Here is a 19,933-nt window from a genome sequence, read left to right as displayed (position 1 = left end):
CTGCTTTGCTTCTCTGCAAGAATTTGACGGGTCTTGTTGTTTGGTTACATCTGTATTATGGCGGGGGTAGTGTGGGGTAGACTGTAGAGAATACTTGTCTGGTTTCATCATTATTGTAGAACCCAACTACGACTAATAAATTAGGACTACAGTACTGTGTTGACTATAGAGTCTGTAGACGACCGCAATCTGGATTATGCAGAACTAACCTACTGGTTCCCCGTCGTTGGTCCAACCCGTTACTAGCCATGCTCTCCATCACGACAACGTCGAGTCACAGACGCACAAAAACAATAAACTAACTTTTAGAGACTTTACGAAAACAAAACCTTTTTCAGTCAAAATCCAATTCCCAGCATCCAATTTGTCGCCAAATTTCACTCAGTAGATCGAATTCCAGAGAGAAGAAAGGATGAATTCAGATATTATGATCCAAGCTCTTCTCCTTCTATTGGGAGTAATAATGTTCTTAGTAATGAACAATTACCCCAGAAAACTAATCTCAAACATGAGATTCAGAAACAAAGCAACCGTACAAGCAAAACGCCATTTCGTATTAGGCGCACAGCTCTTAGCTCGAGCAAGATCTACTCAAAACAAAGCAACATCATCAAATTTAGCTAAAGAAGCTATCAACGAAGCTGATAAAGCTTTATCGTTAGATCCAAAAGATGCAGCAGCTCATATATTGAAAGCCTTAGTTTTAGATCTACAAGGTCATAAAACATCTGCTTTAAAGTCACTTGATTCTGCTCTTTCATTACCAGCAGTTAAATCTTTATCAGATCGTGAACGTGGTGATGCTTTGTTTAAACGTGCTGAGTTACATATAGATATTAATCGGAGAAGAAGAGTTGATTCAGCTATTGCTGATTTGATTGAATCGGTTAAACTGAGTTCAGAGAATTCTAAAGCCTATTGTATTTTAGGTCAGTGTTATGAACAGAAGGAGATGGTTGATGAAGCCAGAGTGGCGTATGAAAGTGCGAAGAAGATTGAACCTAGTTCCGTGTTGGCTCGTGAGGGTTTGCAGCGATTGAGGCCTTGAGGTCTGTTTTTGTTTGTAAATTAGGCTCTACTTTTGGTTTTCATTCTCTTAGAATTTTTAACATCAATCTGTTAAAGATCATATTCGTATCGCATTAGGGAAAAACAAAAATCAAGAATCATTGTATAAAAATGGCCTATGATCAAATTACACTCATGGTTGCGTTAACTGTGTAAAATTTGGGGTTTCTATAACAGTGTATACTATCTGATAATTTATAAACCCTGTAATTGCAACATTTGGGGTTTCTAGAGGTTTTGTTTTCTACATATTGTATGCAGTTTTGTTTATCTAATTGGGTGAACTTTTGATGAATGCACAATGTTGTACATCTGCCATGGTAGTTACTTGTAGAATTGTGATATTCTTACATGAGTGGCCATATTGTTTGTTATCCATTGAATGAAATTAGCAAGTCTAAATCTTTTGCTAGAACAAAACTACGTAGCAAAACATTAGTTAAACTTCGAATTGGGGTTGGATGCGTAGCTTCAAATTGCGAATGAACTGGTTGTTTATGTAGTTGTGAACAATTGCACTACTAATCTCAAACATGAGATTCGGTTCATATAGGGGATATAGATACCACACACAGCTTGAGTCGTCTCTAGTAGTGTGGTATCTATATCCCCTATATGAACTGTGTACGAATGAACAGCCTGACATTACCGTCTGTGGACTGGATAAATGAAGGAAATACACTGGACTGTGGAAGGTGTAATTGTTGAATATTTTCAACAAACCCTTGTATTGTAGGTATTTAGGTTGTTCTCGAGGTTCGCTTTGAAGGAAGAGACGCGCCTGTTCACTATGAAAAGATGCATGTAGAGATGAAGAGTCATCTTCAAAGGGTGTGATTTCCTCTTTAAATAGGAGACTTGTTTTTCATTCAAAACACATCTCAACTCTCTCTGTTTTCTTTCTTACAAGCATCATCAGAAACAAAACCAGTGTGTTCTTGGTTGGATCAAGGTCGTACAAGCTTTGAATCCAACACTGTTGTGGGGCTTCAAGTATCTTGACGGCGATATTCATTGACCTGTTTGTACTCGCCAATTCAATTGGGAAAGGGTCGAATAATTGTCGAAAATAATCTCATTAGAGCCTTGAACCCTAATACAACATTCTTTTCTTCATCCTGTTTTAGTGTCAATTTTCCAAAAGTTTTCGACAATTACTATCGACATGGAGGGTGAATCTTCAATGGCTGCTGCGCAATCACCGTCATGAATCAAACTTTTAATAGGTTAGAACGATTTGAAGGAGAGGGTTTTACTCGCTGGCAGGAAACTCTCAAATTCAATCTTATGTTTCTGGAACTTTGGTACATTCTGGAAGATGGGTTAGAGGCCATTCCTGCTGCTACTGACAAGGACGATGAGGAATTGAAGAGAAGGCGAAAGAAGCGTGAAGAAGATGATTTCATGTGTTGAGGTCATATTCTGAATTCTTTGGGGTTGAACGTTTACAATGCTCATCGTACCTATAGAACTGCGAAGGAACTATGGACTGCACTGGAGAACAAATACAAGATTTCTGAGGCCAGTAACAAGAAGTTCCTGATTTGCAACTTTATGGATTGGAAAATGGTTGACAGTAAGTCTATCATTGCCCAGGTCAGTGATCTTTTGCTTATTGTTAATCATCTTAAAGATGCTGGTATCGATCTTGTAAGTTCATTCATTGTTGGGGTTATTATTTCTCGTCTCCCCCCTTCATGGAATAGTTACAAGAAGAAACTGAAGCATGCTGAAACTGACTATGACTTAAAAGGCTTGCAGCGTCATCTTCGCATTGAAGAAGATGCTCGTAAGCGTGAGATAAAGGATAGTCAGCAAACTGAAAATCATTCTAAGATTAATAATGTGCAAGAATCGAAAACTTCGAATTCTTTGAAAGTTCAGAATGATTCTCAGTTTAAGAAGCAAGATCCAAACAAGAATGGTAAGGAGAAGGGCCCTTGCTGCTTCTATAAGAAACCCGACCATATTTCTCGTGACTGTCGTCAAAAGAAGAAACCAATGAATTAGGAAGCAAATATGGTTAATGATTCTAAACTTGTCATTGTTGTGCAAGGGGCCAATATTGTTGCAGATCATGGAAGTGGATGGTGGTACGATACTGGTGCAACCATTCATATCTGTAAAGACCGAAATCTTTACAAGACATATGAGCCTGTTGTCGGAGAAGATGTGATTTCTGCAAATCGTCTTCCTTGTAAAGTACATGGCAAAGGCACTGTTGAACTCAAGTTACTTCTGGAAAGATTGTTACCCTTACCAATGTATTACATGTCCCAGACATATGTAAAAACCTTGTTTCTGGAGTCCTTGTTAACAAGGCAGGTTTCGAGGTTAAGTTTGGATCTGATAAGTTTGTACTGTCCAATAATGGAAAGTTTGTTGGACAAGGATATCCTTGTAACGGAATGGTTAAACTTAATTTAATGAATAATGGTTCTGCTTATATTGTTGACTCTATTGATTTATGGCATGCTAGATTAGGACATATGAATTATGGTTCTCTTAGAAATATGAACAAATTAGGATTAATTTCCAATTGCAATTTTGATAATGTTTCTAAGTGTGAAATATGTGTGCAAGCAAAGATAACTAGGATATCCTTTAAGTCTGTTGTAAGAAATTCTTCCTTACTTGAATTAGTGCATAGTGATGTTGGTGATTTGAAAAGTCATGTTACTCGTAGTGGACACAAATATTATGTCACTTTTATTGATGATAGTACTAGATATGCCTATACTTACTTGATGAAATCTAAAGATGAAGTCTTTGATAAATTTAGAATTTACAAAGCCGAAGTAGAAACACAATTAGAATAGAAAATTAAAGTGTTACGTTCTGATCGTGGTCGTGAATATTATCCTACTGAATTTTCTGTATTTTTTCAAGAGCATGGTTTAATACATGAATTTACTGCACCATATACACCTCAACAAAATGGTATTGCTGAAAGAAAGAATATGACTTTGATTGACATGGTTAATGCTATGCTTATTAGTTCTGGTTTGCCTAATTATTTGTGAGGTGAAGCCATGTTGTCTGCATGCTATATTTTGAATAGAGTATCTTTGAAAAAGAAGAATGTTTCCCTTATGAACTGTGGTTTAAGAGAAAATCTAATTTTAAAAGACTTAAAGCATGGGGTTGCCTAGCGTATGTTAGAAAGACTGATCCTAAAAGACCAAAGCTAGGAAATAGGGGCCTATAAATGTGCTTTTGTTGGATACTCTCTTAATAGTATTACCTACATATGTTTAATCCTTGACACTTTTGAAATTATAGAATCTGTAGATGTGGAATTTTTTGAAAGCATGACAAGGACAAGTTCTCAGACACTACCCACTGAAAACCCATTGTTACCAAGTCTAGAACCAATGGAGATTGATAAAAATGATGAACCTTCCTGCTCTACACAAAACAATGATATTTCAGTTTCTACTGAAGATATTGAACCTAGAAAAAGTAAGAGAGGAAGAATAGAGAAAAAGTCTGACCCATAATTCAAATATTATATTGTAGAGGGTGATAAGAATGAAATTCTTAGCACTACCATGTATAATATGCATGCTGAAGGTGATCCTAAAACCTATGCTGAGGCAATAAGCTCCAGAGATGCTAATTTCTGGAAAGAAGCTATCAATGATGAAAAGCATTCCCATTTGACAAATGGAACTTGGATATACTGTGATTTACCTCATGGTGCTAAGGCAATAGGATGTAAATGGATATTCAAGAGAAAGTTGAATGCTGATGGTACCATTGATAAATTTAAGGCCAGATTGGTTGCTAAGGGTTACAAACAACAACATGGTATTGATTACTTTGATACATATGCACCTGTTGCACGAATCACATCTATTCGTTGCTTGATTGCACTAGCTTCTATTCATAAGCTAGTTGTACATCAAATGGATGTCAAAACCTCTTTTATAAAGGGTGATTTAGAAGAAGAGATATATAAGGAACAACCTGAAGGTTTCATATTGCCAGGACAAGAGAAGAAAGTGTGTAAACTAGTGAAATCTCCTTATGGCTTGAAGCAAGCTCCCATGCAATGGCATGAGAAGTTCGACAAATTATATTTGTCATATGGTTTTGTTGTAAATGATGCTGATAAATGTATCTATAGTAAACAAGATAAATCCGAGCGTGTGATTCTCTGTTTGTATGTTGATGGCATGCTTATTTTTGGGTCTGACTTGTCTATTGTGGAACAAACTAAGAAATTCCTTAGTTCAAACTTTGACATGAAAGATCTAGGGGAGGCTGATGTGATATTGGGAATTAAAATCCTAAGAAAGGGAGATGAGTTGGTCTTAACCCAATCTCATTACATTAAGAAATTTCTCAAGAAATATGGTCATTTTGATGACAAACCATCACCTAGCCCTCTAGATCCTAGTGTGAAGTTAATGAAGAACACTGATAGAGCTCATAAGCAACTTGAGTATTCCAGTGTTGTTGGAAGTCTCATGTATGTTATGCATTGCACAAGACCGGACATAGCCCAAGCAGTGGGAGTGCTATGTCGTTTCTCAAGTAACCCTGGAATTGAACATTGGAAAGCAATTTCAAGAGTGTTGGCTTACTTGAAGGAAACCATAAATTAAGGTTTACACTTCCAGAGATATCCTGCTGTATTAGAAGGATACAGTGATGCGAACTGGAACAATGTAGAATCCAAATCCAAATCTACCAGTGGATGTATATTTACATTGGGAGGTGCTGCTGTGTCTTGGAGTTCCAAGAAGCAAACCTGCATTTCTGATTCAACAATGTTGTCAGCATTGATTGCACTTACAGATGCATGTAAGGAGGCAGAATGACTTAGAAATTTACTAGTAGAAATACCATTATGGATGAAGCCAACTCCTTCTGTTATGATTAACTGTGACAATCAGGCTACGATCTATAAGGTCTCAAACAAGACTTATAATGGAAAGTCAAGACATGCTAGTCTTAGATCAGATTATCATACAATTACTCAAAAGGGGAGTAGTTGCGGTAAACTATAGTGAATCGAAAAAGAACTTGGCAGACCCTTTCACAAATTGTCTACCAAAGGACGTGCATTCAATAAAGTGTAAGGAGATGGGACTCGGGTCTGTGAAAGAAGTTTGATCACCAATAACGGAAACCCAACTTATGTTATATTCTGAAAAAGATAAACTAAGTTCAATGTGGTACTAACAAGTTATTGCAGTGGTTATGGTACACTAAACTAAAATTTCCTACTGTCCTTTTAGTGTAGTGATTCTGCATGATCTTAGGGATGGATGAAAATCCTTAATAAGTCTAACTTTTATCACAAGGTGTCTCGCAGAAACACCTTCGAGACTTACCTATATGAGTATTTAGAAATCATGCCGTTTCCTATGAGAATAACATCGTTCTCAGAAAAGGACTCATGAATCCAGGAGAAAGCACAGGGCCATTAATGTGCGAGCTACGGAACACACTACTTCCTGAAATCAATATGTGTGGAGGTTCCGGCTTTATCACAAGGAATACTTGGTTCAAGATTAAATTCACCATAGGACCTCGATAAAGCTTTGAATATCTTACAGTAAGTGGAGGTTCAAACCCAAAAGGTACCTATCATTTATGTATTGTTTTCCACGATGATGCTTTGTCTCAACTTAGCTTGAACTACGTTGGCTTGATCCCACTCGGCTATGTAGGCAGTCACTTAGGTGATGCAGCCACTCCAGTTTTAAATTTTTTTTATTCCTTATTTTGGTTTTTTGAAAATAAGGGGAGAATGCTGGATATTTTCAACACACCCTTGTATTGTAGGCATTTAGGCTGTTCCCGGGGTTCGACCTGCCCGATCAGGTCGCTGGGGGTCTAGGGGGCAAGGGCCCCCTGCAGAGTGCGAGACAGAGTCTCGCTAGAAATTTTCTGTTCTTGGGTTTCTATTGTCAGTTAGAAAAACTGAACAGAAATCTCGTTTCACCAATGGACGCATTGAAGGAAGAGACGCGCCTATTCACTCTGAAAAAATGCCTGTAGAGATGAAGAGTCATCTCCAAAGGGTGTGATTTCCTCTTTAAATAGGAGACTTGTTTTTCATTCAAAACATATCTCAACTCTCTCTGTTTTCTTTCTTACAAGCATCATCAGAAACAAAACCAGTGTGTTCTTGGTTGGATCAAGGTCGTACAAGCTTTGAATCCAACATTGTTGTGGGGCTTTAAGTATCCTGACGGTGATATTCATTGACCTGTTTATACTCGCCAATTCAATTGGGAAAGGGTCGAATAATTGTCGAAAAGAATCTTTCATTAGAGTCTTGAACACTAATACAACATTCTTTTCTTCACCCTGTTTTAGTGTCAATTTTCCAACGGTAATTTTCGGTTTCCCTATACTCATCTAGAGTTGCTTTTGAGATGGTATACTGATCTCGAGGTTCTCAGAATAGACTTGGCAGCTATATGATATGGAATGATTCTATATAGACCGCCATATTAAACCATGTAAAAACTACCAAGACACAAAATCTGTGGACCCCACCATCCCAAAAGCAAGCACAGGGTCCACTGTTGGTATTGTGTGTGAGTGCAGTTTTCTTTTGGTTCAAAATCTCCATTCAAATAGAATTTTTGTATGAGATGAATATGGAAGCAGAATGGATAGTTATGTAACTGTGTTCTCTATGCTTTCATGATGTGTTCACTATGATACTCTTAAGAAAAACCCAAAACAGTAAAACACCATAACTTTTTATCGTATTATTAAAATGATCCGTTGGGATTAAGCAATTTGTTGAACTGTTCTCTCATCCTCAGAGCTGGACTGAATATAAAATTCGTTCCCGTTAATTTGGGAGTACTGACTTAATTTATTAAATAAATTGCAAATATCACTCACTCCTTGATCCCCAAGTCTCTTATCAAGATTTGGTACATATCAAGTAATTAAGAATCACAGCTAATCAATTTTTATAACAATTAACACGACTAATCTCGATAGTTTATCTAAAATTTATCATTGATAATTGTTTAGGAGTCATGAACCATTAAACACGTTATAATATACTCAAGCTATCAGGAAGTGCTCATTGATCAACTAGTCTACGACCACCACTCTGGTAGTAATTATCCTAGGAAAGTCCGAAGTCTAGCAAAGACCAAAACAATCCCTATGGGTTACCCACTTACCCTACACTAAATACTAAAGTCATTGATCACATTAAAAGGTTAACGTATAAAACCAACTGAAAATGTACTGCTTCAGTCAAGAAAATCACTGAGGAAACTATCTAAGCATTTCCTCTTCACTATTTGAGCCTAAAAATGTCACTGAGCTACTGAAGCATGTCAACAGTATGGTTATGCCTCTTTCCAATTCAGTTCAGTCCTCTATGAACGGTTTATACCAAACTGGCTAGCAAAATTAGTGGATAATGAAACATACGCGAAACAAATTAGTCTGGACTTTCTTTGGTGTGCAGTATCTGTCACCATGTTTAATTTATTAGATTAGAGAATATTTTCTAGGTGCCCATGAGAGGTGTTGACTTGAGAAAACTTCCGGAACACGGTTCAGGAAGAAAAGAGTTGAATCGGTCCACACTGTGTCTAGTCAATGAGAGAAGGAAAAAATGGATATATCTCCTCATATAAATACAGAACCCTGGTGTTGAGGTAGAAAACACAACCACAACAAATCAAAATCTCATTGTTCTTTTCTTGTTTTTTTTTTTGTTTTAAGAGATAAGAAATTGTGTGTTGAGTAATTCATTTTAGGAGTTAACCATGTCTACAATAATGAGAACTAAGTCATCGTTATGTATGTTTACTCTTGTAGGGGTTTTAGCGAGTATTGTTGTTAGTTATCAGTACATCTTTCAAGGTTCCATCAAGAATGATTTGTTTGAAGGAGAAGTTTGTGAATGGGATGGTGTTAATTGTGCCAAATATGTAATAACCATCTCAAATTCTAATTACCTACAACAAGAAGCTGTAAATGATAATAACGCCCGTGAAAATGAAGCTGCTTCCACTTTGACAAGAACCCATACGAGTGCTGATGATGCTGATGAGAAAGAAGAAATTCCTTCAGTGACAAATCATGTTGATTCTGCCAAAGATAATGTCCATCCACCTGGTGTAGTGGGTCTCGGCGTACGCGATGAGATGATCAGGCTAACTGTTAAATTTCTTCACTTCTTTATAGCCAAGAGACAGCAATATCAATACCAGCCTCCTTTACATATTAATACTGCTGGACCACCATATTCACCGATGAGCGGCATCTTCTGGTTAACATTTGCGCCATCCATCACACTTACTTGATAATAAAGGGTTCCACTTGGAATTTAAAATATCTCAAATCTCACTAACTGAGGTTTGCTTGTATTTTAGTATTCTTGTCGCATTTAGGAAACTAAATGTGTATACATATATTTCACCATCAGACACGTGTATATAGAAAAATACGTGGAAAGCATGCAGGTCAGGACATCAAAATACGATGCACTACGGAACACCAAATAAACCCCAAGGAGTTACTTTATCTCATCCCCAAAAGAAGCTAAGATCAACGGTGGAGAGAAAGTTAGCTGACACGGACGTGACAGGGGCAGAAGACACTTGTCTGACACGAGCAGGCATCTCAACTACCCTCATTAAACACTCTGAGCAGTATACGTGTCGATCAGCCCGTGGGACGAGCGAGGATGTCTCTGCGTGATCGAGTGGCAAACGCAGACGTCTGCGTGATGGACACAAGACACTAGAAGATAAGGTTCCAACGGCCTCCAGAGAGGGGTCCCACACTCTAACCCTATAAATACCCCTTCTCCACCAAAAGGAAAGGGGATCGGAAAAATCAGGAAGGGAAAGAGAGAGAGATTGCGAGTGCAAGGTAATCCTTTAGAAGATAAAAACATGTAAACCCAAAAGTCATTCGACTACTCTTGTAACCGTGAAGAATATAGTGAAACAACAAACCCCGTGGACGTAGGCCTTAGTGCTGAACCACGTAAACCTCGGTCTTGTTTACATTTCAGCACTTTATACTTGTCTAACCCCATGGATCCTTACTTGTACGTTTTGTTTTCTTTGTTTTTACCTATATCCCGTGCGCAAACGCCTCGCAGGGAGTTGTTAGATGAGGCTATGATAAACCCGAAGGTTTTGAGCCAAGGAATCAACACTAGGATATCATCATCACAAATCACTCTAGATTACGATGATTGGTTGTGAACATTCGGATGCCTTCGTGATTTGTGTGCTCACACTAAAATAGGTTGGGTTATGGATTCTACTCATTTTTAATGGGGCGCTTCTTGGAGCAATTTCTATGAAATCAGTTCAAAGACTTTATCAGTATTAAGAATCCACACCATATTTGCTGGTTCTTTTTGTACTTGTAAAAATGTAAGATCCTGCCGTTTAAAAAGTTCTGTTACTTTTTTAGCTGAAAACCAAAACAATGGTCCTGTAACCTTAACTACTGACCTGGTAAACAATATTTTGAATCAAGGGAGCACTGGCATTCTGCTAAGCAGCACCAGCCTCCCCTAGTTTGTTGCTTTTGTTAGGGGTTTCTTTCCCCCCTATTTTCTTATAAAGAAAAAACAAGAAGAAAACTTTTTAACCGGCTGTTATACCCCCTTTGGTCTTCCAAAAGGTCCTCCAAATAGTAAGAGCAAGCATTATGGTCACTTGGTTACAACTAGAATTCTTAGCCAAGCCAAAAGTAACAAATAAAGCAAGCACTGTGGTGTTTGGTTTGAGTATCCGGCTAAAAGATTTTTGGGTCTACCACCAAAAAGGCCAATGGTGAACCAACAAGCTAAGTGTCCGCCTATTAGGGGTGCTCCTCAGTAGGGGTGTAAATAATACCCGAAAATATTCAGCCTGTCTGTACCCGCTTGAGCCTGTCTGTAGTCGAAGTAGCCCAAAGCCTGTTATGTCTCGTCGCGGGACGCCTGGCCTGGCCTGAATTAACATATTGGGCGGGCTCGGGCTTTGTATTAATTATGATGCCCGGTTAGATGTCCGGCCTGGTGCCCGGCCTGAAAGTCTTCTCCATCAATCATTTAGTATCCTCTTAAAAAGACTTAAAAGCTACCATTTTATAACTGTCCATTGTATATCTAGAAAAATAAAATATATAGTTGTTTTTATTTATAATTAACCTTTTCAAAACATTAATGGTAATATATTTTCTTATTTAGAAAGTTTATTGTACTCTAATTAATTACTCCCTCTGTTTCAAAAAGACCGTCCTCTATTCCAAATAGTAAGAGCAAGCATTATATATGGTCACTTGGTTAAAACTAGAATTCTTAGCCAAGCCATAAGTAACAAATAAAGCTAGCACTATGGTGTTTGGTTTGAGTATCCGGCTAAAAGATTTTCGGGTCTACCACCAAAAAGGCCAATGGTGAACCAACAAGCTAAGTGTCTTCCTATTAGGGGTGATCAGTTTCCGCTATCCAAGCCTTCGCCTTTTGGAACTACACATCTACATCTCCAGGTAGCCAAGGCTTGGCTATCTTTACGATTTAAGTGAAATTAGAGATTATAGTAGTTGCTCTTGGATACAATATGGCGTAAGCTAAAGAAACAAAGCATGGATACCAAAAATGTACTATGCCATGTGGCAATATTAAAGGTGGAGCAACTTATTATGTAACAACAACACACACTACATCGCTTCTTGGACTGTTTAATTATGAAGCTATCTCCATTAACGTGTGGCGCACTATTAAAGGTGGGAGTAGCAAAGTACACTACAATGGGGTACACTGAAACACTACCAAGATTACTTAATTATTAAGCAATAGGCTATAGTATAGGCACGTGGGTGTATCTGTTTGTCAAAGGTAGCTGAGCAGTTTGCTCTACATTAAATGCGAAGGCGCGTGATCTTCACTCACATGGACTCATCCTCTGACTGGGAAAGGTACGAGGCTAATGAAGGTACAACTTGTACGGAGGATTAACAATTCAAGGGGGCACGTGGAGGAAGCTGAGGTGACATAGTCTGACTGGAGATGGTGAACGTCTAACGAAGGTGCCAGTTTGACCAAAGACCATCATATCTCAATGGAACTAAAGACTACAAAGATATCCCAAACACAAAGGGATCTATAAATACTCAGCGTTATCTCAATAGAAGGGGGATTTTTGGAGTTAGCTAATTAGAGAAAAGACTCCTCTCACTACTTTATTTCTCTCTCATTTATGAGCTCCATTCTCTCTTTAATGGAGTTCCTCCATCATTTTGTATCAAGATGAATAATAAACTTAGGATCTTTACCCGTGGAGGTAGGTTAGAATTAACCGAGCCACGTAATCTATAGTGTGATTTATTAACTTAGTTGCACTTACTATTGTTTACATACACTAAGCTAGGCACATTTTATTTACTCAGCAGTAGCAGTTCAACTGAGATATCCATACTACTTATTATATGATCCTCTGAGCTGTTCATATTACGTAGACTATGGAAAAAATAGTAGTCACATAGAGCATCTTAATTTCCTATGACTTATTTGATTTGTCATGCTAGCATCTTATTTTCCTTTAAGACCCGAAGGATTTTTTTCCCCTTTGATGAATATAGTAATCGTTAGTATATCAAGTTTGGTTGTCAAATTTAGTTCTAAAACCGAAGATGCTTGATTTGATCACTAGAGTCAACTTCATTAGGTTAGATTAGGAACATAGAAATGTTGAGACAGGCTCTTGTTACTCATTAAGAAACTGAAGAAGTACGATATCGACGAACACATCATCTTTCAGTTCGAGGTTCGTAACAACCGACTTGACTTGTTCCATTTATATCTTTATTCTTTCAGGTCAATATTTATTGAAAACATAACATATGAAGTAAAGATTGTTTACTTGTCTTTAGTATTGGTTACTTGATCATTATACTATGATCAAAGTATCAAGGAATAATATACTAATTGTTTTATACAAGTTGAGTATATGGAGTTACGTAGTATAGTTTATCTATGAACTTCGTGAATCGACATTAAACTAATTGGTAACTTGTTATTATTTAGTGCATTAAACTTCCGTATGAATTTAACTCTTGGGATTATGTTGTAAAATAATTTAATAAACATATTTTAAGGAAGTAGACTTCAGAAACTTGTTTTCATAGTCGAAAATGAATTCATGGCCGATCCAGGACCGATCCTGACATATTTCAATTCCGCTTCTATATTTTCAGTATGTTTGTTATCTTCGAGTTTTTGCAAACATCAAGATATACACAGATTGAACTTGGAATGCTCATAAGATGTCGACATGGTGATTGAGCATGAGCTGAAATCTTATCTTAATGCTCAAGTAATTTCCTTTTACACTCAAAGCAAGGTTCTAAAACCGAAATTTCAATATTTTTCAGATACTCGAAAATATATTTTTACTGTATCCCATAGGTTTGCATATATCTAGTTAGTATATTAGTAAAGTATATGAATATATGCTAACTAATATTAGTTGTGAACTAAGAATGATTTATATGTTTAAAATCTGGAATACAATTGGTATTTGTTAATTTCAGAAATAATATTATTTAAGAGTTTAAGTACAAGTTTAAGAGTTTAGTACAAGTTTCTTTCAGTGCATTTTTCGTATGTCAGTAGAGATGGTAACAGAGTCGCAGATGCAGTTCCGAAATATGTTCGAGTTTCAACTGCTAGTTTAAGTATTTCTAATAACTTCTCTGAGGAAATTCGTAGTCTCTTGGAAAGAGACATTAACAATTCTCCTACTTAAGCAATAAATTTTTCTTTCGTATCAAAAAAATAAAAAATGAAAAAATTATTTGCATATCTTTAGGAATTTTCGAAATTGATAATACCTTGTCTTCCGCTCAAGCCTTAGTCATAACATATAAATGATGAAATCTTTTATTCTTACATACTCATCCCTTGACACACTGCCTAACCGTTTGTGCAAGAAACCAACTCATTGATATCAGAGAGTAATTTAATTAGGTGAAATCTCTTGAAGTCTTCTTTGGGATTAAGAAACTTTTAGTAGTACCGTTGGTGGGAAACTAAATCGTACTACTATTTTAGTTTGATTATTAATTTGATTGACTTACTGTTATCTTTCATCTATCAAACTTGTTTACTCTATGGTACTTCTCTTTTGATATAAGGCAACTCAAGTTTGTTCGAGGATCAACAATTACAAATCTTTTAATTCACGATATGTAAGTATAACTAGTGAGCATCCATTGTTTATAGATTCTGTTATGTGTGAGATTGATCATTAGTAGGAGTCAAGTTGTTTGCGCATCAACTTTGAAGATTGAAGACTTTTTCTTTTTGGTTTCTGATCATTGTGATTCTTTTTGCGCACCGATTCTCTGGGATCCGAACAAGTTGTTTATTTCGATAAACATCGGACTTGTTGTAAAGATCGAACAAAAGGATAAACATGAGTGTAACCAACATAATACAATTTGATAAATGTATTATCTAAGAGTATGATTAAAGCTGAAATACTAAGTGGGGAAAAAATTGGGAGTATAACGGATATACGAAAAATTGTATTCACTCTTATGAAGCAATTTTGAATATTGTTAGTCGAAAATGATGAAGACCAAGAATACGAAATAGATAATAAATTATATTAGTAATGCATTAATGATGTCAAAAGGTAGGTTGTATTGAATCTTTTGGTATAAAAAGTTTTTGATATGCAATTTTTTTTGGTATATATGAGTATTTTGCACAGTAAAACTCGACCTAATTTAGGATAGTGAATGATATGCCTTTAAAATATTACAATAGTGGTGTTTACGAGTTATATCTTATATATATATTTTATGATATTATACTAAATGTCGTAAGTCACAAAACCAAAAATAAAAATAGAACAAAAAACGTAAACAAACTTTTTTTTCGAAGAGGTTGAATATATAACGTTATTATAAATATTATTATTTATTATAATTATCACTTTTAGGATCTTCTTTCATTATTTATGGATGACAAGGTTCTCTAATAATTTTTATTTTCAAAATATTCTATTTTTTTCATTAACTCAGGTATTTTATAATTGGAAAAATGTATACCAAAACGATCTCCTTCTGATCGTGTACCCAACTTTCAAATATTAAAGGAGGGGATCATTTAGCTGGTGACGATATTATAAAATCCTGTTTTGATGATGGTATTGGTCCAGATGTTGCAGTCTGGTATACTACATCACCCTATAATGATGTGTTAAATCATTGTTAGAGATTCTGATGTTAGACCGCTTATAGTTGTGTTTCTTAGGTAACTGGTGTCTGTTGTTATCTTGCACCATTCTATATTCACGAGAGGTAAATAGTTTTTAATGCCCGCTTAGAGCAAATATACCTAGGTCATCTGAGCAATTTTTAAATCGTGCGTAAGTTCAAGAGACTTTACCCGAAGCACATAATCAAGAATACAAAACCACTTGTATGAGGAACGACTATACATCTCAACTCGCTTCCTAATAAAATCATAATAAATTTGATAATTATTAATTTATATATAATGTGCTCTTATAAGGAGTATGAAAAAGCGAGGGTCTAACAACCACACCCAATATTTCGCTTAGCAATCTGTATGGACAACTCCAATATAATTCCAAGAGAATCAACTAGACAGTCAGACTCGATCAATGGAAATATATCCAAGAGTTTGTATCTCGATTTCTCAATTCAATCCGCAATCAAACAAATAGGAATTTGCGAGCTCGATTGAATAAGAGAAATAACTTGGACGACATCACAAACTAATATCCAAGTATCAATCACTTCAATCAACAACCCAAAGGTCGGATTCAAGAACTGATTGAACTTAAGGCAAACCATTGATATTTCAATTATATAACAAAATATAATGCGGAAAAGAAATAACACAGACACCAAAAGTTTTGTTAACGAGGAAACCGCAAATTCAGAAAAACCCTGGGACCTAGTACAGATTTGAACACTACACTGTATTAAGCCGCTACAGACACTAACCTACTCCAAGTTAACTTCGGACTGGAATGTAGTAGAGCCCTAATAAATCTCGCACTGATCAAGGTGCAGTCGCGTTCCTTACGCCTCTAGAACCATGCCAGATTCTGCGCACTTGATTCCCTTAGCTGATCTCACCCACAACTAAGAGTTTCTACGACCCAAAGTCGAAGACTTGATAAACCAATCTGTCTCACACATAAAAGTCTATAGAATAGATAAATCTGTATCCCACTAATAAACCTATGAGTTTTGCTCTGTCTTTTGATAAATCAAGGTGAACAGGAACCAACTGATATACCGGACTTATATTCCCGAAGAATATCATAGAAATATCAATCACCTCACATTAATCTTAACCGTATGATAGCGAAACAAGATATTGTGGAATCACAAACGATGAGACGAAGATGTTTGTGACTACTTTTTATCTTGCCTATCGGAGAATCAATCTCGAGCAAATCTTAGAGAAGATAATACTCAATACGATATAACAGGGCAAGATCAGAATACACAACTACAAAGAAAATAGTTGGGTCTGGCTTCACAATCCCAATGAAGTCTTCAAGTCGTTAACCTATAGGGTTTCGTGAAAAACCTAAGGTTAAAGGAGAATATACTCTAGTCGCAACTAGTATCACACAGGAGGTGTGGGATTAGGTTTCCTAGTTGCAAGAATTATCCTTTATATAGTCTTCAAAACCAGGGTTTGCAATCAATGCTACCTTGGTGACAAAGCATTCAATATTCACCGTTAGATGAAAACCTGATTAGACTCAAGCTAATATCTTTCAACCGTAAGATCGAACTTAGCTTGTTATACACAAATGAAAAGTGACTTAATTTAGATATGAATAACCGTACCTAAACGTGTGAACCTTGTTGGCTCAACAATAGTTAACTGAAGTTAGCCATATGAATACTTTCATATCAACCTTATTCATCTTAACCACAACTAGTTCAAATGAATTAAATGAAACTAGTTATAGAGTTGTTCAATTGTTTATATTCTCATAGAAGTATACAAAACACAATTGAAGCAAAATCGATTTTGATTCACTCGAATCAAGTCGTGAATATTATAGCCACGGTTTGCAAAAGATTGCATTCCTTATTATATAAATGTATTAGTTCATGAACAAACCAATTCTAGAACTTAACCCATTCAAGTATGCAAATGGATACGCATACTTAAGTAGCCGGACTTGGACTATGTCCGACAGTATGCGAACAGGGTACGCATACTATCACACATCCAAAACAACAGTTGAATTAGTACGCGTACGGGTACGCATACAAAAGTTCTCGGACTTAAACTGAGTTCGCTAGTACGCGTACATGTACGCATACCAAGGCTCCAGACTTTACTTGACCTTCCCAGTACGCATACGGGTATCATACTATACCGGTCTTGGATCAACATATATGCAAGTAGCTATAACATTGAGAAAACAATTGCTCTCAATCATTGTTATACAGTGTCATAGTATTATTACACATCATCAAAGTCCAATTGTATCACAACTTTGACAACAATACTTTGGTGATATGTATCACTCCCCCTTAGTCAATACTTCATCTCATATGAAAACCACTTCCCCTACATAATGATCCGTAAACCATTTGTATTTGTAGTGTGAACTACACATTAATTCTCTCCCTTTTTATCAATAAAATTGGCAAAGGTACGAAAACTAGTGGGATCCTAATGAAAGTTCCATAGAGATACTTCATGACCAAAAGAGAACAACATATCAACTTTGTTTAGATGCAATCATATAGCCGAAACTAAATGCATTCATCAAGGAGTTTATAAAGATACAAGATAACTCCTACAATATTCCACAGCCGCACTCCCCACAAAAATTTTGCAATTAAGCACAAGTTCAATTAAGAACTCCCCCATAAAATGTCATTCCCGAAAGAACAACAAGAGCGACATTACTTTCACAAGAAAAGAAGGATTTCTTTGGACATTAAAAAATTATATTAAACATGAATTTGTATCCAAAATTCTCAATTAAATTAACCACAAGAGAACCCATGATTAATTTAATCGTAAATGCTCACATAAGAAGACTTACGGAGCCACACAATATTTACACAAAAAAATGTGGATCAAGGAAAGACCAATACTGTGGAATATTCAAAGATTCATTCTATTTTTCATTAATATTTGCATAAAGACATATAATAGACTTAATCTTTGTAAACAAAAATTCATCCTATCTTCCATCAATATTTGCACAATGACATAATAGGCTTAACTTTTGTTTGTCAAAAGTTCATTCAATATTTTATTAATATTTGCATAATGACATATGAAAGATTTAACTTTTGACATGTATGGGACAATCATAGTTCACGGACGTAAACACACATACCCCATAACAAGTTGCAATATATGAAACCATAAAGATTAATACTGCAAAATCATATTCCAAATAAACTTTAGAATTTAAATAAATAAATCTAAAAACATTGCAAGATAACAAACGTTGGAAATAGCTATGTGTACTCACAATAATGACTACTCCAAACCCTAGTTATCCTTCTTAAAACACAAGAATAAATTCTCATAAGAAGTTTCCTAGAAAAAACAAGAAAACCAAGAGATAAAGAATTTAATCGACATCTTCATCATCGGAAACCATCCAAGAGGCTTGAATACTATCCATATCTTCCTTGATATCGGGAAACTTAGTGGCAATCACACATAATTGTTCTTGCACGCATTGTATCTTGGAATTGATCTTACACACACCCTTGTGAATTTGATTAAGAAGACTCAAGGTGGTAGGATCACAAGAACCGTCAAGGGAATCATATCTTTGCCTTTTGCAAGCATTCTCCCTCATACGTTTGAAAGTACAAGGTCGAACAAGCTTGGGAGTTCCAATGGAATTTCCAATAGGAGCAATAGAATATGCTCGAAAAATTTTCTCAATTAAGCAAGGAAAGCCTAACTTCTTGTTGGATGATGTCATTGAGAGCATTTGAAGAATGATGAAAATCCACAAATATCAAGACTTCGATATCCCAAATCAAGGAAATAGATTAATTCCGCAAACTCACGACTCCACCGAGAATTCTCAATTATGGAGGGACAAAGGTTAGATATACCAAGTTTTCCAAACGACATCAAGGCGAAGCTAAGATAGTTAGTAGGGAATTTTCCTTCAATCCAATCAACACTCTTACCACAAAGACCATTAGAAATGGTTTCATAGGATGGTCTTTCTCCGATGGTCTAGGAAGGCAAAAATTACACATAAGAATTTTGGTAATCCTTGAAATCAACTAACAAGAATCCTTTCTCTATTTATAATGGTCTTGAATTCCATGTCATCAAGATCAACATCATGGATGTTAGCATAGAAGATTCTTGTAAGAGTATCAAAGCCTTCACCAAGACCATTAAAGATGTTTCCAAGATTAAACTTTTCAAATCAAACCAAATCTTCTTTTTGACTACTAACCATATCCAATTTCTTTTCTAGAATGAATCCACTAAAATAAATCATTTCAAAGATCTTACTACTAGAATCATTGAAAAATCTAATTCTAATAGAATCTTGATTTTGAGGTATAGTCAAGCTAGAAAATGGTGAAGCCAAGTTTTTTGAATCCTTCTTTGAAACCTTGTAATTTCCCATAAGACCTAGAAATTGAGAGTACAAGAAGAAAGAAGAACTTACTTGATTTTCTCCTTGAAGATTAATAGAACCCTTGGTCACTTTTGGGATCTCCAAAGAAGAATTTTAATGGAGATAAAACATGAACCCTAGAATCGTTCATGTACGCATACTAGAGAAAGAAGAAGAAGGTACGCGTACCATACTTCTTATACCACCCAAAAATGGGCTTGGTCCCATTCATGAACCGC

General features: G+C 36.0%; 1 protein-coding gene across 1 annotated transcript; it reads left to right on the top strand.

The window, feature by feature from the left end:
- Window positions 1-213: 213 nt before the first annotated feature.
- LOC113289408 lies at window positions 214-1,365 on the top strand. Its single transcript, XM_026538658.1, has one exon. The coding sequence runs from the start codon at window positions 413-415 to the stop codon at window positions 1,046-1,048; it is 636 nt and encodes a 211-aa protein (XP_026394443.1). The 5' UTR covers window positions 214-412; the 3' UTR covers window positions 1,049-1,365.
- The last annotated feature ends 18,568 nt before the right edge of the window (window positions 1,366-19,933 follow it).

The sequence above is a fragment of the Papaver somniferum genome, chromosome 6, assembly GCF_003573695.1.
Source record: "Papaver somniferum cultivar HN1 chromosome 6, ASM357369v1, whole genome shotgun sequence".
Classification (NCBI taxonomy): Eukaryota; Viridiplantae; Streptophyta; class Magnoliopsida; order Ranunculales; family Papaveraceae; genus Papaver; species Papaver somniferum.
The sequence above is the reverse complement of the archived record's forward strand: the minus strand, read 5'-3'. Positions and strand labels throughout refer to the sequence as shown.

Bases quoted from the DNA above. Each gene is read 5' to 3' on its own strand.
- LOC113289408 (XM_026538658.1), top strand. From the start codon at position 413: ATGAATTCAGATATTATGATCCAAGCTCTTCTCCTTCTATTGGGAGTA.